The following is a 26,060-nucleotide window of genomic DNA, read 5'->3' as shown; positions in this document are numbered from 1 at the left end:
GTCCTCAAACTTTTTGGCTGCCTGGGTTTTCACCACATCTCCCCAGGACCTGTCACAAACACTGCCAAGTTCCTCCCAGCGTGCGTTCATTCATGGATTTGCAGTATGCTGCTTGCCTAGGTCCATCTCTCTGGGAATCGACCCAGGTGCTAACAGCTACACCTCCGGGGCAGGCCCCGCCCCTCCTCACTTCAGGCGACCCATGAGGGATGCGAGCCTCACAGGCCGCGCCCATTCTTACAATCCAGGCCTCTGATTGGTCCTCTTACGCAGTTCCTCCCCGCCCCCGCACGAGGGGCAGGGAGGGGTGAATGGAGTAGCGGAGATCCCTCGGCCCCAGTGCTCCCCTCTCTGGCCTCCGCACCCGCCTGCCTGCAGCGCCATTCGCACTGCTCCCGCCCCCACCCTCGGGAGGGGACCCAGGCGTCCGAACCCCTCCTCGCCAGGCCTCCACGTCGCGGACCTGCAATGGCCAAGCGCAGTTCGTTGTCCATCCGAATCGTAGAAGGGAAAAATCTGCCCGCCAAGGACATGTGAGTAGCGGGTAGGGGTGGCCACCCAACTTTGATGGGGATCCCCTTGTATATACTTGACTTTTGCGGGGGTCCTTAGGGCTTCTCCACAAATAGAGCAGCGGAGAGGGTGTGGCGTGTGCAGCCACGGAGGGGGACTGGCTAGGGAAATGGGGACAGTGAGATTCGCTGTGGGTACCTGACAGAGGGTGGAGGGGCAAGCTAAAGGTGGGGGACTAGAGAAAAGGGAGGGGCTTCTCCACCTAGGAAAGGCAGTAAACCGGGGTTCATAGGGGGCCAGGGGTTTTAAAAACTGAAGCTGGCAGTGGGGTGGCAGCGCAAGAACTGCCCAGGGTGTGACTGACTGAAAGGGGCGGAGTGCCCCTCAAAACCCAGAGCTCTTTCTCTGTAGTTCGGGAGCCCATAGTAACCCCAAGGGTGGTCCGACGGACTTGCTTGGTGTTCATTTGGTCCAGGAATGCAGGTGTGAAAAGTGGGAAGGGGTGTCAGGGGACAGGAGGGATGCGTAGAGGCAGGGTTTAGAGTCTCCCTTGATTTTGCCGGGCCTCTCTCCCTTTAATCGCTTTCTGCAAGGCATTTCTCCTCGGACCATTTTACAGATTAGAAAACCGATGCTGGCAGACACGAAACGTTAGCTAAAGGTGTCAAAACAAGGTCGTGAATCTAGGGCTCCTAAGATGCATTACCATCCTTAATAAAGCTTCCTCCAATCCGTGACCAGATCTGGGGAGCTTTCAGACACCTCTTCGTCACACTGTTTTTAGTGGGTTCCCGAGACTAGCTGTGCGACTCTTACAATGTGTCTCGTGGCTTTCTTATGTCCTCTTTTGCAAAGATTCAGTTTCCCTTTCTGTGAATCGAGTGCCTGCAATCCGAGTGTCCGGGAGAAGTGACTATCATAAAACCAAAGAAAGGGGCGCGGCAGAGGCCTAGGGCTCAAAGTTCGCTCCGGGTCCCGGTGGGTTTCCTGGCTACAGAGAACTGAGAAGCAGGGAAGTTGTGTGTGTAACCCAGCACTCTCAGCGCCAGGAGCGGTTCCAGTTCAAGGCCCCCTGGGCCTGAAGAGGCCAGCTCAGCAGTTGCCATGGCAATGGGGAGGGCTGACTTATGGTGGGTTTCTGCGTATAAAAGGGAGGAGGGGCTCCAGTGGAAATTAGGTCTCTAGGGTGGAGGCTAGATGAGCTTCCACAAGGAATCTCGGGGCGCGCGCAGGGGGGGGGGCAGCCCTCCAGGCCTTCCAGTCCCTCCCCCAATCCCTCAGGCCCGCCCTCCCTTCCCTGGGCTTCGGTAAACCAGGTCAACTTGGCTTCCTCTGGCTGGTGTCTGCTGAGAGGAGCAGCCCCTTCCGTCTGTCACCTCCTCCCCATCCCTACCAGCAGCTGGCTCCGGCACCAAGCTCCAGAAGCTCGTGGGCTGTGTCTACCTGGGCCTCACCCCTCTGGGACTCTGAGAAGAGGTTTCCAACCCCAGGAAAAGGGCCACGCGGTGCTGTGGGTCCTGACCCTGGAATTTCTTTTCTGGCCCTGCTTCTCAGCCCCGCCCCGCTCGCTCACCTCTCTTCTTCCACCCCATCACCATTCCCGTGCCTGCACCTGGTAGCCAGCTGAATGCACGCACAGTTGCAAACTGAAAATCGCCTCTCGCGCCATCTCATAAACGCCAACCCCCACATTTGGGCTTCTCTCTTGACTAATCCGGCTTTTAAATATTGGAGACCCTCCGACATTCCTAAAGACACGCCCTCCTGAAAACTCCTATTCGTACTACAGGGCCTTTCTCAAACTTCCTATCTGATGCTTTTCCCTAGTGCTTTTGGGAAGGATTCTCAGGTTCTGTCCCTGCCCTTGGACATTTTGGTCACCTAGAAACCTCCAGAGGTTGCCGGACGCTGAGAACTGAGGACAGGAACTGTGACTCATTGTCTTAGCATTCCCTGCACCACCGGGATACAAACCTCACCATGCATCCCAGGCTGGTCTCAAACTCACCATCCTCCTGCCTCGCCTTCCCAAGGGCATATGACACATGAGTGTGCCACCCACCACACTTGCCGACCCCGTTGTAGTTATTCTCCTGAAGCTGCCATTGCGAGCAGTGTTCTGATCCTGCCTCTCTCTGCCCACTCACGACTACCTTCCATACCTGGGTACCTAGGGTCAGCTGGGCAAAAGCTGAGTCCCACGGTGACTAGTGCCCCACTGGCTCCTATAACCTGTCTGTGGCCCTGGGGACAAACCTAGGGCTATTTCGGGGTTTGCCCTCTCCTTTCTCTTCCAGTCTAGAAACTGCCAAGGCCCTAAATATAGAGGCCTACAAGTCGCCAGACCGGGCCAGTGGCCACTGGCTTGAGGAAGGAATGGTGGGAGACGGGGCGTACTTCCACGCGTCTCACCAGGGCAGAGAGTGTATGGGTAGGAGCAGAACAGCTGCGGGCCCTGCTCTGTACGGCGGGGATCTGTCCAGTCGACGTCACTCTCCTCCCGCCTTCTGCTCCATTCTCCCAATCACCACTCTTCAGTTATGGTCTCGCCTCTGAGCCTGTGCTATGATTGGTCCTGCCTATGAACACCATCGCTCAGGCATCCGCCCCAGGAAGGCAATGCTGGGGGGCGGGGGCGGCGGCGAAAAGGAAGGTTCTTCACCCCAATGAACCTCTGAGGTAGGGAGCAGTAGAAAAGCAGAGGGGACCCTCTGGTGGGTCACAGGCCAGACTGAAGCTGAGCCCCGAGGCAGAAGTCTGTTACCCAAGTGCTCGGGAGGCTGAGGCAGGAGGATGAAAGGCCTGAGTCTAGGCTGGGTTGCAGAGTGAAAAGTTGTCTCCGGAAGACCGCCCAGAGGATGGAGACTGCTCCGTGGTTTTTAAAATGCTTACGGCTCTTGAAGAAGACCCTGTCAGTTCCCAGCACCCGCGTGGGGCGTGTACCTCCAGCTCCAGGGATCCAGCACGCTCTCTCTCCCTCTCTCCCTTCTTCTCTCTCACGGCCATACACTTGCATGTGCGCACACATGCATACACTCATACACTTTTAAAAAAGATTTATTTATTTATTTATTATATATAAGTACACTGTAGCTGTCGTCAGACACACTAGAAGAGGGCATCAGATTCCATTACAGGTGGTCGTGAGCCACCATGTGGTTGCTGGGAATTGAACTCAGGACCTCTGGAAGAGCAGTCAGTGCTCTTAACCACTGAGCCATCTCTCCAGCCCCCACACATGAACTTTTAAAAATTCTTTTTAGATTTTGTTTTAGAATTTAGAAAACACAACCCGAAGAGCTCCACGTCACCTTGGCTGGACACTACTCTTTGGGCCTTGCTCTGAATTCCTTGTAAAAATGAAGATGTGCTCTGTTTCTGGGGTGCCTTTTGTGGCCTGGAGTCTTCCAGCTTTGCGCTGCTGCGATGGAAGTTAGGGATGCTGGAGGGGACCCTTGAGTCAGGGATGCCGTCAGTACCTTGCGTGCACCAGCCTTATAATGTCTCAGAGACTCGGGGAAGTATTCTGTGAGTTGACGCTACACTACCCACTTTGCCGAAGCCAAACAGTCTGGGCAGATGCTTCCTGTTTTGTTTTGTTTTTTGAGGAGGGATGCGGGGGGGGGGGGTTGATCACAGTGACATCTTCTGTCTCAAAGGTCCGCTTGAAAAATTAGGAAGTTTGAGACCGGAAACAAAGCTTGGAAGCAGTCCTAGAATCTCCCAGTGAGGATCTCCGGGGAAGGTGGTTCCTCAGTTTGGCCCTGGCCTAGAATCCTCCAATGAGGTGCCGAGGGTGTGGCTAAGCAGCACCTGCTTAGAATCTTCCCGTTAGAGCCCTGTTGGGAAGTAGAAATTATTATTCCCCTAGCTTCTATCATGTAAATGCACTCCCTTTTTGTGAACGGCAAACCCCAGGGATAGTCCTACACACACCCTCCTTTTGCCCACTACTCTCATAACACATAAGAGCCCAAATCTCTAGGATATATTGCATCAAATTCTGGGCTTGCTTCTCCAGCCCCCTCGTTCCAGGATTATCCACTCAATAACACTAGGCCCCTGTGCTCAGCGACTTACCCACACGTATGTAGCTCATAGCCCTGTAGATAGGGGCACTGCTTGCTGACAGGCCTGGGGTGCTAAGGATCAGAGTGAAGCGGGAGGAATAGCAGGCCAGATCCCAGGGGAGCCCTGCTGTCTCCGATGTAGGAGAGGGTTCGTACAGGAGAAGGCTGTCCCGTGAGGCAGGGACAATACAGAAAAGGCTTAGAGGGAAACATACAGGGAGAGCCTTTGGTATGGAGGTCAGAGGTGCTGGGAGATGCCTGGCTCTTATTGCTGAGACTGTTAAGGGTGTGGGAGGAGCAGTGAGTGGAAGACCTCAACTGGGAGCATGGACTGGGAAACCCAGTGAAGGTCCCTCCCTTCTCATCCGGCTCCCAGGGGCGTGTGTTTTGAAGCCTCTGGGCTGGAGCCTGGAAAAGGCATCTAGGTCTCCACTCTCTTGGGATGCCTTCTAGGGCGGAGGGAAGGGCACTGCCTGGGAGATACAGCTATAAGCCGGGGGAGGAGCCAAGCTTCCAAGGCCAGGGCTGCCCTAAGCCTCGCCCCTAGAGAGTTTCTTATGAGCTTCACCCTTGCAAGCTTCCCTCGGGCCCCATCAGCTAGAAGCTTCCCTACTTAGCCCCACCCCCATTGCCTTCTAAGCACCGCCCAGGTCCTAGTTTTTCACAAAGCCCGCCCCCAAAGCGGTTCTGTAGTGTTAGAGTTTGTCCTACAACCCTCCCGCAAGAGTCCCTCTCAGTGCTACGTACCCTGGCCCCTGGCCCCACCCCAGACCCCACTAAACTTGTTTCAGTCCCACTGAAGTCGCGCCTCCAGCCAAATTTTCACCCTAGACACCCCCTTAGTGTCCCTAGCCCTGCGTGCCTCTAAACTTTATCCCTGATCCTAGCAAGGTTCTCACCCTAATCACCCACCCTCGCCTCACGGTCTTGCCCAGCCTGGTCCCCATCGGGCAGCTAACCAACCCTGTCCCTTGCCGGCTTGTCTTGCAGCACGGGCAGCAGCGATCCCTACTGCATCGTGAAGGTGGACAATGAACCCATCATCAGGTACAGTTCCCTTCGGAAGCTGACCTTTCTCATCCAGCCACACCCCTTCCAGATCTGGAGGCAGGCTGGGAGTCCCTAATCTCCTCTTTGGGACTCTCAAACTGTCTCAGTGAGAAAGACCCACCTAGAACTCATCCTGTCAACCGCAGACTTCTAGGCTAACCTTATCTACTGCCCTTCAGGCAAGCAACTGTCACCTGCCCGGGTCCATCTTTGTAAACTTTACCACCCAGCGAGACACAGTGATGCGCAGTTACAGAGCTGTCCACCCGTCTCTCCTAACCCTTCATCTGCCCTTTGGGATTCATTACAGCCGACACGGTAGCATTAAACCCCATCTACAGATGGGGAAATAAAGGCTTAGATTAAGTCACTTGCCCAGAGCCTCTCACACCTAAGAAGCTGACAAACCCAGACTGAAGTCAGGTCTGGCTGATACTAGAACTTTGTTGTGCTCTGATTTGGGGCTCCTCTCTCTCTGAGAGACTCTCTCTTAGTGATTATTCCTAATAAATCTGTTCTTCAAGCCCAGAAGAACCACTTCATCTGGCTGTACTTTCTAGCAACTCGATATTATTATTGTTGTTGTTGTTGTTGTTTTGAGAGGGGGTTTCTCTGTGTAACAGTTCTGGCTGTCCTAGAACTCGATTTGGAGACCAGGCTGGTCTCAAACCCAGAGACCCATCTATGTCTGCCTCCCTAGTGCTGGGCTCAAAGGTGTGTGCCACCGCCACCCAACCTAAAATTTTTTCTTACATTCATTTATGTATTTAGAGATGAGGGAAGAGAGTATGCTTGCAGGAGGAAGTCCAAGAACAGTCTGAAGGACTTGGTTCTCTTCTTCTACCACGAGGGTCTCTGGCTGTCAGGCTTTCTCACCAACCCCAACCCCATGACTGGTGTCTGCTGTCCTATCCTGTCCCTCACCCAGACCTCACTCTGTAAGGTTCATGGCCAGAGCTACTGGGCTCTCCAGCACACCTGGACTGGGGCAGCCATTGCTGGCTAAGCCCAGGCTTTCTTCAAAGCAAGGGCAGCAAGCAGGGAGAGGAACATGGCAGTTCTGAGTGGACCATACAGATGGAAACAGAACACTGCGTGCCTCATGACCCATCTGAGAAGTAGTTGGGGTGTTGTCTGAGTTTCCATTTGGGCCCCTGGTGACCTCAGTTCCCATAAGACCATATACCCTATAGAATCCCATGAGTTAACTGACAGCTCTGTTCTTGGGGGAGGGTGTCCCTACTTCACCTCTACACCACTACTACCTTGAACTATTGTCAACCTTGGGGTCAGTTCCCCCAAATATACAGCAATAGCTCATGGATCATGAACAAGAGGCCAACAGCAAAGGCTGGAAGATGGGAAGGGTCTGTTCTAGGTTGAGCCAATGTGAAAACCAGGCACCAGACACAAAGAAGGCGGGGGTGGCTTGACCAGGTCTCGAGTTGTCTTCTCCTATAGGACAGCCACTGTGTGGAAGACCCTGTGCCCCTTCTGGGGTGAAGAGTACCAAGTCCATTTACCTCCCACATTCCACACGGTGGCCTTCTATGTCATGGATGAGGATGCCCTTAGGTAAGTTTCCCCCACTCTGCAGCTGGACCAGGATGTGGCCATTGCTGTGACTGCTGGTCACTTTGCAGCCTCTTTGTAGCCTGGTGAGGATGTGGAGAGGGGCTGGGAAGAGGTGGGACTAAACTTTCGGAACTGACTTGGCACACACACGTGTATGCTCGTGGGCACAGGAGGTGTGCATTGTGAAGTGGACACCCAAAGGGCATGAGTTTGGTATGTTGCAGATTTCAAACGCAGAATGGTGGCATGTACCCATGAGAGTGCTCACAGCCTGCACAGGCTTTATTGTGCTGTCCTGCAGCTGATGGCTTCTCGGAGGATGGGGTCTGAGCTGTTAGTGGGGAGTTTGCCGCAGCTCCAGGCAAACTGGTTTCATAGCTCAACTCTGACTCCATCTCCACCTCTAGCAGGGACGATGTGATTGGGAAGGTCTGCCTCACGAGGGACGCCTTAGCCTCTCACCCAAAGGGTAAGATGCTCCACTTCTCCGCTGGTCTACTTAGCGCCTGCCACTCCTGTCTCTCAGTGTAGCTCCTATTTTCCACGGGGCCCCTCCACATGGGTTCTAAACCCTAGGGAATTGGCCTGATGCTGGTTCAGACTGCAGGGCCACTTGGATTATTTGCGGAATGCACACTGTTTTTTTAGAGGTTTCAGCCCTGCCCAGGTCTCACTGTGTAACCTCAGACAGGTCTCGACCTCTCTGGACTTTTCAGATGGTCGAGCCCAGGAGCTCTGCCAGCTGAGCCTAACTTGTCCCATTGCTTTCTAGGGCACACACCTGTTCCTGTCTGTGAGCCTGGGGGTGGGGATGAGGGGGTGGCATGCTCTGCTGACTCACAGAACCTCCTGACATGGCCAGGCAAGAGGCCTCTCTCTCTGCCTGAGCTGTCCAGGTGCCCCTGGTACATTTTCCTGTGGTGGGTCTGTTGTAGTTCCCACATCTGGTCTTCAGGCTAGACTGGAGAGAGTCACTGTCCTCATGTTTTAAGGTGGGAAAACTGAGGATAGTGTGGATATTTCCACAACCAGTGGGGATCAGGAGCATGTAGTCAAAGTTCAGAACGACAGTGAAGGCCTTGGAGCTGTGTTTGTGCACGCCAGTAATCCTGGCATTGGGGAGGTGGAGGCAGGAGGATCAGGAGCGTGAGGTCATCCTCAGCTACATGGTGTGAATGAGGGTAGCCTGGGCTACATGAGACCCTGTTTTATAATGAAAAAAGAAAATAGGGGACTAGGGAGGTGACTTAGCAAGGAAGAGCACTTGTCATGAAAGCAGGAAGACTTGAGTTCAATTCCCCAGGACCTGCGTAGGCATGACTCCTTGTGCCTGTATCTCCATCATTGTCAGGAAAAGACAAGAGGATCCTGAGAGTCCCCTGGCCGGTCAGCCTGGCTCAAATGGGCACAAGCCCACACAGTCAGTGAACAAATATCTCAGCTCCCAGCTGCTGCTCAGCCCCTGAGCCTCAGTTTCCTCATCTGTCACTGGGAATATCCAGAGATCTTCAGTGGGGAAACTATGGGGTGGCAGATGGGTCTGCGGGTGAAGGAGGGGCAGAGCCTATCCTTGACTGACATGAAGCCCTGCAGGATTCAGTGGATGGACCCACCTGATGGAGGTGGACCCGAATGAGGAGGTGCAGGGTGAGATCCACCTGCGCCTGGAGGTGGTGCCAGGGGTCCATGCCAGCCGGCTGCGCTGCTCTGTGCTTGAGGCCAGGTGAGATGGGGCTGGGGGAGGGGATGTTGAGGAGGCCCAGTCCCTCTTCTTCCTCCTCCTCCTCTCAAGAGATGACCTGACTGTCCAGCCTTCAGGATGATCTTTCCTGTTGATCTGAGTTTTCTTGTTTTGTTGAGACAGTTTCTCTATGAAATTGCCCTGGCTGCCCTCAAACTTGCTCTGTAGACCAGGTTGGGCTCAAACTCATAGATCTGTCTGCTGGGACTAAAGGCGTACACCACTGGGCTCTGAATTCATTCATCTCTCTCTCTCTCTCTCTCTCTCTCTCTCTCTCTCTGTGTGTGTGTGTGTGTGTGTGTGTGTGTCTGTCTGTCTGTCTCTCTCTGTCTCTCTCTCTCTCTCTTTTGAGACAAGGTTTAACCTTGTAGTATTGATGATCATGAACTTCTGACCCTCCTACCTCCACTTACTGTGTTCCGGAATGAATTGTGTGAGTCACGGTATCCAGTTTATGCTGTGCAAGGGCTCAAACCCAGGGCACTCTACCAACGGAGCCACTGCTTTCCTGTCTTTTATTATGATACAGGGTCTTGCCCTGTAGCCAAGACTGGCTTTGAACTCACGACCCTCCTGCCACACCCTCTAGAGTGCTGGGATTGTAGGGGCCCCAGTGCTCAGCCTAAAATGATGCTCAAAAGTGGAACTTTAAGTTCCAAAAAGTAGGGGAACAAGAGGTCGTGTGCAAATTTTTTTTTTTTTTTTTTTTTTTTTTTGGTTTTTCTCTGTGTAGATGTGACTGGGATTGCTGGTGTGTGACACCACTACCAGGCTCTTGTGTGCACCCTTGAACATTCAGTTACCAATGTCCCACTGCTAGCTCTGGGCTTCCTTAGCCAGCCCCAATATATAAACTTAGCTTTCGTGTGTTCACAGGTGTGTATGTGTGTGGTGTGTCTGTGCATGTGTGTGTGTATGTGTGCATGCTGTGGGTATGTGGTTGTGTGTCTGTGTGTGTGGGTTTCTATGTTTACTATGATGGTATGTGTGTGTGTTTGTGTGTCTGCGTTGTGTATGGTCTCTCAAGGGTGTGGAAAGGGGAAAAGTTCTTGATATGTTCAGACAGGGTGTGGGGGTGGGATAATGAGCTTGGATGGTTCTTTGGTCCTGAGTCACCTGTGACAGGACTAACCCCCAGCCTTGGGGTATTTTTAACTGCTGTCCCCACTGCTGTCTGGGTGTGGCTGTGACTCACAGATACCCCATGAGAGGCGCCTTCCCTTCTGGCTCCAGCCTCCTCTCTGTGCTGTGTGTGTGTGTGTGTGTGTGTGTGTGTGTGTAAGGGGGGTGTCTCTCACAGAGGTAAAAGGGTATAATATGTTCAGACAGGGTGAGTGGCTGGGATAGACCAGTCCCCCCAGCCCCCCCCCCTGGACCAGTGGGCAGCCTCCAGCCAGCCAATTCCAGAAAAGAAACTGAGTGTGCCTGAGACAGTTAGCCCATTTGGGAGGAAGTGGTCTCTGCTCAATGGAGGGATGCGTGTTGCGTAATTGACACTTTGCCCTGAGGCTGGAGCCACAGCCTATCCGCCCCGGATTCTTCCTCTCGCCCATGGTCTCCTCCCGTCCACCTCCATCCACGCTCCTCAGCCATGCAGGCACCGGGCTGCCTCCGGCACTGTTTTGTACACACGTGCACATAATCGTATATATGGACCTTGGGGTCATCACCTAAGCATGCCTTGCAGCTCGTCAGGATGGGCAACACAGAAACATGTGCCTCCAGCACTTCCCTGCCTCTGCCCCAAGGACTACAATCAAGCCTCCTCTTACCAAGTCAGGCAGGGGGGACATGACGCTCACCCCTACTCTTTGAGACAGTCTTGCTATGCATCTCAGACTGCCAGCATGGTGCTCAGGCTAGCCTCAAACTCACAATCCTCCTGCCTCAGCCTCCTGAGTGCCGTATGTCTGGTAGTTCCTGGCTGTTCTTGCCTTTTCTGTCGGGCACAAGGGGATCTCTGCAGCTGTCTAGTCAGGAGACATAGCCCTTTGTAGCCTTTGTGGCCAGTAGCCAAGGGGGCTGTGGGATCGTAGTGGGGGAGGGGAGAAGTGCTATGCAGTCAGCCAGCATGATGTCCAGCAGCCGCGGATGAGCCAACCCTCCCTAGCCTGCTGTGTTCACCGCATTCTGCAGACAAGCTATAGGAGCAGTAATTCCCTGTCCCCATTTTACTACCAGGGACTTAGCACCGAAAGACCGGAATGGCGCATCCGACCCTTTTGTCCGAGTTCACTACAATGGCCGGACCCAGGAGACCTCGGTGAGGAAACAGGACGGACCGGAGGGGATGGAGGGACACGGGGACTCTGGAACAGCTTCTGAGTCTTGACTTGCTTGTCTCTGTGAACGTCATCCTGAAGAGGGTGATGTCCTGCAGGAGCTTCCCCAGATCTGGGTTCTCAGTGCAACCTGTTTTGTTGTGTGGCCTTAGATGAGTTGTATGTTCACTCTGGACCTCAGTTTCCACTTGGTGAAGTGGGCTATCTCTTATCAAGTACTTCTTCAATACAGAGGATTGACTTCTGTACTTAGAGCATGGTAGGCAGGGGCTCTACCACTGAGCCACGCCCCCGGCCCCTCACTGGAGGATTCCAGGCAGGGGCTCTACCACTGAGCCACGCCCCCAGCCCCTCACTGGGGGATTCCAGGCAGGGGCTCTACCACTGAGCCACGCCCCCAGCCCCTCACTGGAGGATTCCAGGCAGGGGCTCTACCACTGAGCCACGCCCCCAGCCCCTCACTGGGGGATTCCAGGCAGGGGCTCTACCACTGAGCCACGCCCCCGGCCCCTCACTGGGGGATTCTAGGCAGGGGCTCTACCACTGAGCCACACCCCCGGCCCCTCACTGGGGGATTCCAGGCAGGGGCTCTACCACTGAGCCACACCCCCGGCCCCTCACTGGGGGATTCTAGGCAGGGGCTCTACCACTGAGCCACGCCCCCGGCCCCTCACTGGGGGATTCCAGGCAGGGGCTCTACCACTGAGCCACGCCCCCGGCCCCTCACTGGGGGATTCTAGGCAGGGGCTCTACCACTGTGCCACGCCCCCGGCCCCTCACTGGGGGATTCCAGGCAGGAGCTCTACCACTGAGCCACGCCCCCGGCCCCTCACTGGAGGATTCCAGGCAGGGGCTCTACCACTGAGCCACGCCCCCGGCCCCTCACTGGGGGATTCTAGGCAGGGGCTCTACCACTGAGCCATGCCCCCAGCCCCTTTTCTCGTATTTATTTGTAGGTGGGTTGCCTGAGGAACATCCTTTACTCACTCAGAAACTCATCTCACATTAGAAGCAGGACTCAGGCACCACCCCAATCATTATTTTCCTTACCCCTAAGTTTAAGGTATTTTTTTAAAGTAAGAATCTCACTAAGTGGCTCAAGCTGGCCTTGAGCGGTTAGTCTTCTGGCCTTGTGGGTAGCTGGAGTGACAGGCTTGCTCCACCACTGCTGGTTGGATTGGGAAGCATTTACCGGTACAGGGCCAGGGCAGGTGTCTGGGGGTAGTGCTGCCAGACTCTGGTGCTCGGCAGCCCTCTGAACTGAGTCCACTGTCCCTTTCGGATTAGGTGGTGAAAAAATCCTGCTACCCACGCTGGAATGAGACATTTGATTTTGAGCTAGAAAAGGGAGCCACAGAAGCACTGCTGGTGGAGGCCTGGGACTGGGATCTTGTTAGCCGGAATGACTTTCTAGGCAAAGTAAGTATCAGCTCCACCCTCACCTGCTTCAGCCCCCCCCCCCCCACATCTGCCCAGGCCACACCCACCACCTGCAGCATCTGGAGTCCATTCTTGCTATACTCGCTTTCTCAGACTGTGAAGTTAGGATTGCTCCCACCTAGCTGCTCTGGTGCTCTGGGACCTGGTCAAGATGTCCCTCTGCCTGAGAAGAACAATACTTGAGGCCAAGCCTAGTGCCACAAGCCTACCATCCTAGATATTTGGGAGGCTGAGGCAAGATCTCCTTTTCAAGGCCCACCTGGACTAACAGAGTGAATTCATGGCCAGCCTGGGCTACTTAGCCATAGCTTGTCTCAAAATAAAAAGTAAGCCAGGCATTACAGCTCTCCCAGCACTTGGGAATCTGAGACAGAAGAATTGCTGCAGATTTGAAGCTACTATGGACTACACAGTGAGATCTTCTGTCAACAAATGAAATTACAAGCCAGGTTTGGTGGCCCATGTCTGCAGTTTCAGATGTGGAATTGTGGCTGTGGGAGGACCTAAGACCCTAAGCAAAAATAATGAAAGAAGCCAGCTGAGGTCGTACACTCTTTTAATCCCAACACCCAGGAAGCAGAGGCAGGTGGATCTCTGAGAGTCTGAGGTCTACATAGTGAGTTCCAGGCCAGCAGTGCTACATATGGAGACTCTGTCTGGAGAAAAATGAAACAAAGTTTCTTTTTAAGAAAGAAAAAAATAAAAGAGGTTATTGTAATATTCGGGGTTCTCTAGAGTAACAGAACCTATAAAGTGAATCAAGAGAGAGAGAGACAGCAGAGAGAGAGAGACAGCCAGCAGAGAGATGGGGGGGGTTGTTGGAATGGTTTATGGTTTACAGGTTACAGTTCAGCTTGTTCAACAATGGTTGCCTATGAGTAGAAGGTGCAAGAATCCGGTAGTTGTTCAATCTGCTGAGACAGCTGGTCTTCAGTGTATGCTGGGTTCCAAATAAGTGGGCTCCAATCTAGTGAAGGAATGGAGTTGTTAGTGAGTCAAGGGCAAGCAGGCAGAAAGCAAAAGGTTCCTACATCAAAGATCTGAATTAGCAGGTCTTCCCTGCACACAATGGTGGCACATACTTTTATTCCCAGCACTCAAGAAGAGGCAGGCAGATCTCTTAAGCTCAAGGCCAGCATGGTCTACAGGGTGAGTTCCAGGACAGCCAGGGCTACATAGAGAAACCCTGTCTTGAACTACTCCCCACCCTACTCCCCAAAAAGTAGATCATCCCACATCAAATTAAGCAGAAACCCCTCAGAGATGTGCCCTCTGTTTCTGAGTTTTAGTTAACCCCCTGATGTAGTCAAGTTAACAACCAAGAATAGCCATCACAGTTATTGTTGCCTAATGGCCTGGCTCAGTGGGAGAGCACCTGCCTAGAATTCACCAGGGAGGAGAGGAGGGTGAGGCTCAGGGGTGGAGTGCTTGCTTCACATCTGTGAGGCCCTAGGTTTTATCCCCAACTTCAGAAAAAGAAAGGAAGGAGGCTCAGTACTTAGACAGGAGGTGACTTGTGTGTCCCAGCCTCATCTGCCCTTTTCCAGGTAGCTGTCAATGTTCAGAGACTGTGGTCAGCCCAGCAGGAAGAGGGCTGGTTCCAGCTGCAGCCTGACCAGTCCAAACGCCGTCAAGGCAAGTGAGTGTCACCAACCGGCCCTGAGGGGGGTGTGCCGAGAAGGAAAGGTCAGGGGTCAGGAGTACACAGATCACACGTCCCTCAGCGTTTGTCCACTATGCCAGCACCTTTCACAGCCAGGTTGGAGCTTCCTGCTCCCTTTTTATATTCTTGTCCTCTGAGCCGAAAGTTAATCATGGCTCTCCTGTTTTTGTATGATCTGGAACTTTGTAGAACATGTCCTCAGATCCTTTCCTTTGAAAGGGCTTCTTTGCAGATCTCTTTTCCTTAGAAAGAGAGCCTCAGAGCCATGACTCTGAACCCTCTTTCCCCAAGAGTCTCCAGAAATAGAGGTGCCATATGAAAGAAAGTCAGGGCAAGCGTGGGGATATCCCAGTTGTAGAGAGCCTGCCCGGTAGGCACAAGGCCACAGGCTTGATTTCCTGCACCAGGAAGGTAAAAATCAGAAAAGTGGGAGAGCACCTTGTGCTGTCAAGATGGCTCAGCAGGTCATCTAGACTGTATACATGGTGACATGTGCAAGTGTACACATGAATGGGTCACCTGGAGTCATTCACGTGTAACCTCCCCGTTTTACAATTGGAGGCCAGTTGGGTTGATAAAGCCAGACCCTATCTCAAAACTAAATTTCAGATAAACAGCTAATCCTTTTTGAGACATGGTCTCATGTAGCCCAGGCTGTCCCCCCTTCCCCCGTCTTGTGCTGGATTATATGCTGCTACACTGGGGATCAAACCCAAGGATTTGTTATGCTAGGCAAGTGCTCCCACCAATCTCCATCCGAGCCCTGGTGGATATTCTTTGAATGTAAGAATGCAAGCCAGATGAGGTGGTTCACACTTGTAACCCAGGCACTTGGGAAGCTGAGTCAGGGGACTGCAGAGTTCCAGACTAGCCTGAATCTACATGGTGTGACCTTGTCTAAAAGAAGAAAAAAGATCACAGAGAATTCAAGCCATATTGTTACTAAAATCTTGCTAATTTAACTTAGTCTTTTCTGCTCAATCTGATGACCCCATCTAGAAAATTCTTTGGTTTCCCTCACACACCTTGGTTGATTGAGTGTTGGACCCTTGATAAAGGTCCTACATCCCTCACCTGTGTTCTTCTCAGGGAAGGACCAGGTCCAGGGGTGTGCCCAGCCCATGGCATCTGCCTAGAAGGAATCTAGGATAGTTTTGATGGCTTCAGCACATGGATGTGTGCTGGGCAGCGTGGCTTCCTCAGTGTGCTATATGCAGAGGATAGGGGGAACCATAATAATCAGCAAGCCTTAGTCAATGCCTTCTCCATGGGAGTCACAGTAAGAAATCTTCGTGGCTACATTTACTACTATGGCATGTTGCTTAACTTACTTGAGCCTTACTTCTCTGTGAGCTTAACAAGGTGCTTCCTAGGCAAAGGCCATGTTCCAGAGTTGATGATTTGGAATATGGGAGTTTGTCATGCACAAGCAAAAATCCCATAGTCCCCTGGGGTCAGGAGGCACAATGGAACTAGTTCTTTGGGTGATCGGGCAAGAAGGGTCTTCCAAACAGGGATACAGAAAGGCCAAGATGGAGTGAGTAGCTGGTGGATCCAAACAAAGGGAATGCATTGCTAATCTCAGAGGAAAGGCCTGAGCCTTCGTGAGTGGACGTGGCCCAGGAAAACTAGGTCCCTGATGGAGACATCACAGGCTGCCCATTCCAGGGGCAACCTGGGCTCCTTGCAGTTGGAGGTGTGGCTGCGGGATGAGACTGTGCTGCCGTCTGTCTGCTACCAGCCTCTGGTACAACTGTTGTGCCAGGAGGTGAAGCTGGGCACTCAGGTGAGGAGACCTTGTGGGAGACTGGGAATGTCCATGGTTAGATGAGCCATTCACCTGTCCGGAGCCCATTCTACAGAGCAATAAACTGACTCCTGGGGCTGGGAGGGCATTAACCAATTATCCAAAGGGCCCCACCCTCTGCCCAGACGACTTTTCCATGATGTTCTGAGGTCTTAACTCTGGGGAGGTTTAGGTTCCCTGTGGGTTTGAGCACCTCCCCTTTCTGCAGGGCCCAGGACAGCTGATTCCTGTCATTGAGGAGACAACTAGTGCTGAGTGTCGCCAGGAAGTGGCCACCACCCTTCTCAAGCTCTTCCTGGGGCAGGGGCTGGCCAAGGACTTTCTGGACCTGCTCTTTCAGCTGGAGCTGGGCCGCACCAGTGAGGCTTGAGAGGACTTGTCCCAGGCAGGGTGGAAGAGGCCCTCCTTAGCACATTAATGGGTCCCTCTAAAGTGGAGTCGAGGCTGCTCCTTCCCTAAAAAAATAGCCCAGGTGGGCAGGTGGGGAATGTTGAGAAAACAGTTTACTGAGGGGCTTCTCAGAGACTCTATCCCCCAGGTCCTCTTGTCTTCCGGCCTCCAAGGCCTTGACCCAGCTTCCTGCCCACTAGAACTTATGTTTGCAGGTGAGGCCAACACCCTCTTCCGGAGCAATTCTCTGGCCTCAAAGTCCATGGAGTCTTTTCTGAAGGTGAGATTGCATGGTCATCTTACAAAGACCCTCACGTCCACAGAGGGTAGTTCTGTCTGTGTCTAGGGTCCTTGGAGATCAGATATTTTCATCGTCCATTTATTAATTCATCTATACATGCATTTTATTCACGGATGCATGTAGACACACATTCAGAAGAGAAGTTACCCTAATTGTGCTTCTGGCCCCAAATCGGAGTCAATACTCCAGGCAGATGGTACACAGGGTGATTAACTAGTGTGGTTTATGGTGGCCCTCAGGTGGCAGGGATGCGCTATCTGCATGGCATCCTGGGCCCCATCATTGACAGAGTGTTCGAAGAGAAGAAGTACGTGGAGCTGGACCCCAGCAAAGTGGAAATTAAGGATGTAGGGTGAGGCCGGGGTAATCGCTGGGTGCACAACTGTGCCAAATCAGGTCCTGTGTAAAAATATTAATGGTTCCTTTTGTCTGGGTTCACACGTCCTTTCTGTGTCCGATGTCAGACCTTGACCAGCTGTTGGTTAATCCCCTGCAGGTGCTCTGGGCTGCACCGCCCACAGACGGAGGCTGAAGTGTTAGAGCAGAGCGCACAGACACTGCGTGCCCACTTGGTGGCGCTGCTGAACGCCATATGCCGCTCGGTTCGCACGTGCCCAGCTGTGATCAGGGCCACTTTTCGGCAGCTGTTCAGGCGCGTGCGGGAGCGCTTCCCGAGCGCCCAGCACCAGGTGCGCCCCCTGTCGGCAGATCTGAAGGCTGCGACAGAAAGGGAATCCCACAGGACGGATATGCTTCCTGACCAGTCTCTACTTCTCTGCGCCCTCCCAGAACGTACCATTCATCGCCGTCACCAGCTTCCTGTGCCTGCGCTTCTTCTCTCCCGCCATCCTGTCGCCCAAGCTCTTCCACCTGCGAGAGCGGCACGCAGATGCTCGCACCAGCCGCACGCTACTTCTGCTGGCTAAGGTGTGGGCCTGCAGATTAGGACGGGACCTGGCAGGCCCCCGCAATGTCACACTAGTTGGTCTGCAGACAGGTCCTCTATGGCACCACACTTCACAGTTTAAACGCATTCTCAGGATTACTTCTTGAGAGCGCCATCTACACAGAAGGAGACACAGAAAGCCCAAAGCCTGTCTAGTGAACTGGAATCTTCCCAGTTCTAATCTTATACCCAGACATGCATCTGTCTACCCAGCATTGCAGTCGTCTGATAGGATGAAACGTTCAGGGTCAGCAAGATGGCTCAGTAGGTAAGGGGTGCTTGCTGCCAAGCCTGGTAACCTGAGTTCGGTCTTGGAGCCCGCATGATGGAAGGAGAGAACCAACTCCCACAAATCAGCATCCGAGTTCCACACATGCCCAGGCAAGCCCCAACGTGCACACAATGGTTATAAAATTAAACAGTCTCGCAGGCTAAAGCCAAAATGTTGATCCCAAGTTATCAGGTGTCCCAAGACTCAAAATGCTGTGATCCATGCATCCTTGGTTCCCCTATGGGACCGAGTAAACCTCTCCTCAGCTTCCATCTCTAGGTTGAAGTAGGCAGCCATGCATGAACTGTTGTCTCCCTAAAGCTGTCTCTCTTGCTGTCACCCCTAGGCGGTCCAGAACGTAGGCAATCTGGACACACCGGTCTCCAGGGCCAAAGAGTCCTGGATGGAACCACTACAGCCTACTGTGCGCCAGGGCGTGGTGCAGCTGAAGGACTTCATTACAAAGCTCGTGGACATAGAAGAAAAGGAAGGCAAGGACTTCACATGTATTATGCCCAAGGCCTGCGTGCAAATGTTACTTGACCCCGCCTACTGCCCTGCCCACCAAGACTAAGCCCTCCCTTCCCACCCCGCCTCTTTGTTGTTTTGTTTGAGACAGGGTCTCATGTAGTATCCCAGGACTGGCCACAAACTCTCGCTGCCACGGATAACCTTAAAATCAAAGGGAATCCTCTGGCCTCCACCTCCCAAAGGCTGAGATTATAGGCATGTGCCACCAAGCCCGGGTTTCTGTGATGGCGTGAATCTAACTCAGGGTCTGTCCGTGCTAGGCAAACAACGAACCAACGGAGCTTCCTCCCCAGCCCTTTTCCCACACGACCCCGCCCACCGCTAGTCACAGCATCTGGTTTGCCTGAGTTACTGCGGTTGGTTTTAGCGCCAGCCCCTAATCTCCCCAGCCCTTTGATAGCCAGGCTTTCCTGCCTGTTTTCTTGCCTGCTTTCAGAGCTGGACCTGCAGCGGGCATTGAACTCGCAGGCACCGCCTGTGAAGGAGGGACCACTGTTTATCCATAGGACCAAAGGCAAAGGACCTCTTGCATCCTCCTCGTTCAAGAAACTCTACTTCTCTCTTACCACTGAAGCCCTCAGCTTCGCTAAGACATCCAGCTCCAAGGTGAGCGAACAGGGAGACTCTCTGGGATGGTCCTTGTTTGTAAGCCCAGGAAGTGAGAGGTGGAATCAGGAGACCCAAGACTTCCAAGTCCAGCCTCAACTACATAGTTCAACGCCAGTCTGGGCTACACGAGACCCTATCTCAAAACAAAATGACAAAGAGCATAAATTCTGCTTACTGGGTAGGGTACTTTAGCACACTAGCTGTTCTGCAAACCTCCCTGAATGCAAACCTTAAAAACAGATTTACCCTCAACAGCTGTTAAGTCGGATGCTCAGCCTCCCACCCGTTCCAGGGCATTAGGTGCTCCCCTCGCAGGGGCTTGGTGTTTGTTCTTGACTCTGGCCGGGATCCCTTCACAAAGCAGGCTGCTAGGAACATGCTCAGATCCTTCACTGTAAGCTCTAACGCCACCTGCTGAAGGAGATGTGGAGGCTGGATAAGAAAGTAGAGCAACAGAGCCCGGCCCCATCAGCCTCTTTTTTTCTGGCTGCCCCAGAGAAGCGTCTTCATCAAGCTGGCCAGCATCCGGGCTGCGGAGAAGGTGGAGGAAAAGAGCTTCGGCAGCTCCCACGTCATGCAGATCATCTACGCAGATGATGTTGGCCGGACCCAGACTGTCTACCTGCAGTGCAAGGTGTGGCCTGTGGAGGGCGCGCTGGGGAAGAGGCTGCAGGGGTGTCTGGGCTTGGAATGTGGACTTAGTCCTCCTCTCCCCTTTGCCCCCTGTCGGCTACATTAGGCACTGCAGGCTATGTGTATATACTGTTCTGGGGTCTCATTCCCAGATGCGTTGTCCATGTTTGCCTCTGGGCCTCCATATGTAGGTATGTGTGTAGCTAGATGAATAGACAGCTAGGTCCTTGTGACTCAGAGCTTGCTTTTCCCCTTTTCTGGTCTGTATTTTTTTGTTTGTTTTTGTTTTTAAGACTCTCACTGTAGGTCAGGCTAGCCTGAAACTCAATGTCTTTATTTCCAAAAGTAAATACTGAAAATGTCAAGTGATGTGCTTTTGGCATGATTCAAGCAATAGAGCACCAACCTAGAATCCCCCAGTGAGGGGCTGGAGGAGTGGCTCAGTGGTAGAGCCCCTGCCTAGAATCCTCAATTGAAGGGCTGAAGATGTGTGTCTTGCATTTCTATTGCTGTGATAAAGACTGTGACCAAAAGCAACTTGTTGAGGAAAGGGTTACAGGTTACAGTCAAACATCAGGAGAAGCCAGGCAGGATTCCAGGACAGGAACCTGAAGGTTGGAACTGAAGCAGAGCCCATGGAGAAATGCTGCTTATTGGTTCCTGTGGCTTGCTCAGCCTGATTGCTTATGCACTCCAGGGCCAGCTGCTAACAGTTAGCACCACATGCAGTGGGTTGGGCCCACGTCAATCAAAGATGCCCCACAGACTTCCTTACAGGTTAATCTGATGGAGACAGTTGCTCGTTTGATCCCCCTCTTCCCAGATTGCTCTAGCTTGCATGTACCAAGTAGAGAGTCTGTGAGGATCTGGGAGAGGGGCTCAGAAGAAAGTACCTGCCTACGGGGAGGAAGGGGTAGACTTCTCAGTCGCTGTCCTTGCAGTGTGTGAACGAGTTGAACCAGTGGTTGTCTGCACTGCGCAAAGTGAGCACCAACAACACGGGCCTCCTGGGATCATACCACCCTGGCATCTTCCGTGGGGACAAGTGGAGCTGCTGTCACCAGAAGGACAAGACAGGTGGGAGTACTGGCCCGGGCCCCCCAACTCTGTATCTTTCCCAAGAAGGTCGTAGGCTGGGAGAGGGGTTCTCAGGGCTTGGAAAGCCACATGCTTATCTATGGAAAAGGTGCCCACAGACAAACAAGCCAGCAGGTCCTCCTGGCACAGAAAGATCTATGACCATGGGGTTTGGCAAAGTGTGTGATACATGTGAGTGAATTCAGTGAATGTTCCTGAAAACTTACTAGAATTTCTCTCTCTTTAAAAGATTTATATTTATTTTAATAAAGATTTCTTTTATTTATGTATATGTGTGTATCTGTGTGTAAGGAGGTACCTGTAGAGGTCGGAAGAGTTTGTCGGATCCCCCTAGAACTAGTTATAGACAGTTGTGAGCTGCCATGTGGGTGCTCAAACCCTGGTCCTCTGGAAGAGCAGCCAGTGCTCTTAACCGCTGAGCCAATTTCATGAATCCTCACCTCCAGGATTGCCTTTTCTGAACTACCAGGAAGCTGGGCATGGCATTTCCATTATAACTCTGCCCTCTCTCTGCCTCCAGATCAGGGATGTGACAAGACCCACTCTCGGGTGACCCTGCAGGAATGGAATGACCCACTGGACCAAGACCTTGAGGCTCAGCTCATCTACAGGCACCTGCTGGGTGTGGAGGCTGCTCTTCGGTGAGGAGACTCAGGGAGAGGCAGCTATAAATGGTCCAGCCTGCATGTGGCAGCTGGGATGGGGCTGAGGGTTGCTAAGCAACAGCTGGCCTCTGTCCTTTTTGCTTGTTTTGCCTTAGGCAGATTTACTTTTATCCAAGTGTGGGGTGCACACCTTTGACCCTAGCACTCTGGGAGGCTGAGGCAGAGGATTTCTATGAGTTGGAGGTCACCCTAATTAACATGCCAAGTTCTAGGCCAGCCAAGGTTGCACAGTGAGACCTTGTCTCAAAGCAAACAAAAACTACTTATTTTCACATGTGTATGCCTTCACATGTGATATGTGCGCTGGCACCTGTGTAGGCCAGAAGAGGGCATCAGATTCCCCCGGGGGTGTAGTTAAAGGCGATTGTGAGCCATTTGATGTGAGTGGGGGTGGGGTATGTCGAAACTCAGTCCCCTAGAAGAGCCTCGTGCACCCTTAACCTCTCTCCTTCCAGCTTACCCCGTTTTGTTCTTAGTTCCGTTTAATCTCATTGTTCTAAATTACATGTGAGCATGTGCACCTGAGTGTGGGCGCCTACAGAAGCCAGAGATGCAGGATGTCCTGGAGCTGGAGTTTTAAGTGCTGGGAATGTGACTCAGACCTTTTCAGGGGCAGCACATGCCCAGAACCACCGACACGTCTCTCCAGCAACCTCCTTTTTCTTTAAATTATATTTTTATTCTTTATAATCAGTCTTGAGCTCAGTGTTTTGACAAGATTGACTGCCCAGAATCCCCACCTGTTTTTGCCTCCCCAGCTCTGGGATCAAAAGCAAACACAACCGTGCCTGGCTCTTTTACATGGAAACTGGGCTCAAACCAGAGTTGTCATGCTTGCAAACACTTACCAATCGAGCCATTTCTCTCCTTGGTCCTCAGTGTCTTCCAATGCATCCCAGGATTGTGCTCCTCCTGTCTCTCAAGTAGCCGAAATGACAGGCCTGACTGACCACGCCCAGCGTGGCCATCTCTCTTTTGTGTTGTGTGTACCTAATGTGTGCATGGGGGCCTGTGTTTCTACATCATACATGTAGTTAGAGGACAACTTTGTAGAGTCTGTTCTGTTCTTCCGTTTGCATGTGGGTCTCAGGGATTGAACTCAGGGCCTTGGGCTTGTGCAGCAAGCTCCTTCTAAGCCATCTTGTTGGTCCTACATTCTTTCTCTTTTAATGAGGCCAAGCACCTTCCCACTGCCAGTCTGCATCATGAGAGTGGCAGGGGTCATGGCCACTACTGCTTCCTGTGATAATTTGACCCCATCTACCCTTCTGGAGATGGCTTCAGAACATTGGCTTTGCCCTAATAATTCTATGAGTTCCTGAGTTGCTAAGCTCCTGACCTACCTTGCTAATTAATACAGGATGCTTGCTTTCTTTGTTCCTTTTGTTTGTTTGTTTTTTAGACAGGCTTTCTCTGTGTAGCCCCTGGCTGTCCTGGAACTTTGTAGATCAGGCTGGCCTTGAACTCAGAGATCCACCTGCCTCTGCCTCCTGAGTGCTGGATTTAAAGGCTTGTACTACTCTCACCAGGCTCCAGGATGCTTTCTAAAACAACTTTGCCAAACAGGATCTCTGGGCTCCAGTATCTCTGAACTACTGGGTGGGGCCAGGCTGGAGGATTAAGGCCATCTCAGCTCCTTAGAGCATTCTCCTGGGCTGCACAAAAGGGCTGCTCGTTTGTACCTGCATCCTGGACCCCAGGCAAGGGATTCAAAGGTCCTTCCTGTTATTCAGTGACCTTCCGGGGTTTTGGTCATCCCTCCAAAACCTGGGCAGGAGAAATGGCTCATCAGTTTTGAACATTGACCTCATATCTCACAATTGTCTGTGACTCCAGTTCCAGGAGGGTCAGAGACCTTCTTCTGGACTCTTTGCAAACCAGGCATGCATACATGTGCTGCACAACCATGCACACACATGCAGACAGCATTTATACATACAAAATTCCGTTTTAAAGTTTTTTTGTAAAAAGCCGGGCATGGTGGTGTATGCCTTTAACCCCAGCACTTGGGAGGCAGAGGCAGGTGAATCTCTGAGTTCGGGGCCAGCCTGGTCTACAGAGTGAATTCCAGGACAGACAGGGCTACACAGAGAAACCCTGTTCCCAAAAACAAACAAATAGAACCTTTGAATTGGGCTTGTGACTAATCCCAGCATTATGGAGGCGGAGGCAGGAGAATGATGTTTTTCTGTTACACAGTGAGTTTAATACCTGCCTGGGCCACATAAGACTCAGTCTCGAAAACCAAAACAGCTAAATGTGATGGAATTTCTTTTCTCTTCCTATTTATTTACTAATTTAATGTAGATGAATGCTCTGTCTGCATGCACACCTGATGCCAGAAGAGGGCATCAGATCCCAGGACAGATGGTTGTGAGCCACCAGGTGGTTGCTGGGAACGGAACTCAAGACCTCTGGATGAGCAGCCAGTGCTCTTAACCGCTTAATCTCCTCCTTTGAGTTAGGGCTCTGTGTAGCTTGGCTCTCTGAGAACCTGCTCTGCCTCCTGAGTACTGGGATTAAAGGCGTACATCACCTTGCTGAACTGTGGTGGTGAATGCCTTTAATCCCAGCACTGGAAAGGCAGAAGGAGTTCAAGCATGTTCTATTAGTGAGACCCTGTATCAAAAACAAACAAAACCCACAAAAACCAAGAGCAAAACAAACAAAAAAAAAAAAACAAAAACAAACAAACAAACAAAAAAAAACATGAATTAGCAAGGCCCGTGGAACAATGAAGAGGACTTGCCCAACTCAAGTAAGACTAGTCTCTCTCCTTCCAGCCCTTCCCCAACTTCCTCCCATAACTGGCATTTGCAGAGCTTCAAACCCCATTTGGCTTCTTTCTCAGAGGCCCTGCAAAACCACAGGGACATAGTTTGGCTCAGTTTAACATTAGCTTTCTGGCCAGGCATGGTGCTCATTCCTGTACCCCTAGCACTAGGGAAGCTGAGGCAGGGGGATTGCAATTTCAAGGTCAGGCTTGGCTGTATGGTGAGAACAGCTTTGAAAGTATTGGTGAGGAAAGGCTTCCGGCCTCTCCGTGTTTCAACGGTGAGCTACAGAGGAACACGGCCGGGACCGTGTTGCTTCCTGTGGACTGAAAGCACCTGTTTGTTTCCCTAGAGCCACTCTCTGCCCAGGGAGCCTGTCTTAGTCAGGGTTTCTATTCCTGCACAAACATCATGACCAAGAAGCAAGTCAGGGAGGAAAGGGTTTATTCAGCTCACACTTCCACACTGCTGTTCATCACCAGAGGAAGTCAGGATTGGAAGTCAAGCAGGTCAGGAAGCAGGAGCTGATGCAGAGGCCATGGAGGGATGTTACTTACTGGCTTGCTCAGCCTACTTTCTTATATAACCCAGGTGTACCAGCCCAGGGATGGCACCACCCATAATGGGCTGGGCCCTCTCCCCCGGATCACTAATTGAGAAAATGCCTTAGAGTTGGATTTCATGGAGGCATTTCCCCAACCGAGGCTCTGTTCTCTGTGATTAACTCTATCTTGTGTCAAGTTGACACAAAACCAGCCAGTACAGAGCCCATGTGGTATCTCTACCTTCCCTGCAAGGTAGTTGTGCTTGCTGGCCCTCACTCTGCCCCCCCCCCAGGGAAAAGCACCAGCTCCTGAGAGGGATGACAGAAGCGGTCATCTTACCCACAGGCCGTGGTGGAGGTAGGTCACCCCCATCTGGGACTTTTGGTGGCTCAGCTGCCTCCAAGGACACACCGGGTAGGGGTTCTCAGACCCTTGAAGCCACACTGCCCTCCCTTCAACACATCTCCATCCTGCTTCAGAGGACTCACTGGCCCAGCTGCTTCGAGTGCTGCAAGACCTCCGAGAAGCCCACAGCTCCAGCCCGGCTAGCCCACCACCCAGAGAGCCCCATCACCTTCTAGAGCTTCGGACGTGAGGTGTCCATTGAGCCCCTGTCAGGTGGTTGGAGATTCCTGACATGCTCAGGATCCTTGTTCCAGTCAACTGTTCTGGGGAGGGTTGTGACCCAACACGGTCTCCTCCATGTCTGTGTGGGACAACTGTGGCACCTGCTTCTTTGGGAGACCCCGAGTGCTCATGTAGTCCCTGTGGCCCAGATTCTTCATCCAGGAGACCAGGCTGTCCATCTCACATTGCTTTGCCACTGTCTGGTATCCTAGATCAGATGTCACGGGGCCCTGCTGTCTCTAATAAACCTGCTCTCACTGCCGATTGGTCCAAGGAAAGACTGACTCCAAGAGACCTTATTTGGGGATGGGGGTTTGGCTGAGGACTGGGATCAGCAGTGTGGCTTCTCTGCAGGTCTATCCCTCATTTTTTTGGTTCTATGTTACCTGGGGCCAGGTCTGTTTAAACTCACAGCTCCTATCCCATACTGTTCTCTGCACCTGCTCTGTTCTCTAAGCTCTGGAGCCCGATGGATCTTCCCAGCCGGAAGCAGACACCACACCAAGTTCCTTTGTTCGGGGCACCCCTA

At 52.4% G+C, this 26,060-nt stretch overlaps 1 protein-coding gene across 4 annotated transcripts; it reads left to right on the top strand.

Moving 5' to 3' along the window:
- Positions 1-390: 390 nt before the first annotated feature.
- Positions 391-25,799, top strand: LOC308439571 (ras GTPase-activating protein 4). 4 transcript variants are annotated; one of them, XM_080941433.1, is made up of 21 exons: positions 391-533; positions 5,574-5,630; positions 7,095-7,208; positions 7,616-7,677; positions 8,802-8,931; positions 11,131-11,212; positions 12,519-12,650; positions 14,219-14,310; positions 16,003-16,120; positions 16,350-16,500; positions 16,747-16,811; positions 17,072-17,139; positions 17,329-17,521; positions 17,622-17,759; positions 18,396-18,540; positions 19,017-19,186; positions 19,686-19,823; positions 20,764-20,899; positions 21,441-21,561; positions 25,197-25,261; positions 25,384-25,799. In XM_080941433.1, exons 1-21 carry the CDS (start codon positions 469-471, stop codon positions 25,497-25,499), a joined length of 2,358 nt encoding a protein of 785 aa, XP_080797559.1. In that variant the 5' UTR covers positions 391-468; the 3' UTR covers positions 25,500-25,799. The 4 variants fall into 4 exon arrangements, with proteins under 4 accessions (XP_080797559.1, XP_080797558.1, XP_080797557.1 ...); XM_080941432.1 differs by having other exon boundaries at positions 392-533; positions 7,619-7,677; positions 17,072-17,184; XM_080941431.1 differs by having other exon boundaries at positions 392-533; positions 17,072-17,184.
- Positions 25,800-26,060: the final 261 nt, after the last annotated feature.

This window comes from Micromys minutus (assembly GCF_963924665.1).
Source record: "Micromys minutus genome assembly, chromosome: 29".
Lineage (NCBI taxonomy): Eukaryota > Metazoa > Chordata > Mammalia > Rodentia > Muridae > Micromys > Micromys minutus.
Note: the sequence above shows the minus strand (reverse complement) of the source record. Positions and strands in the feature narration are given on the sequence as shown.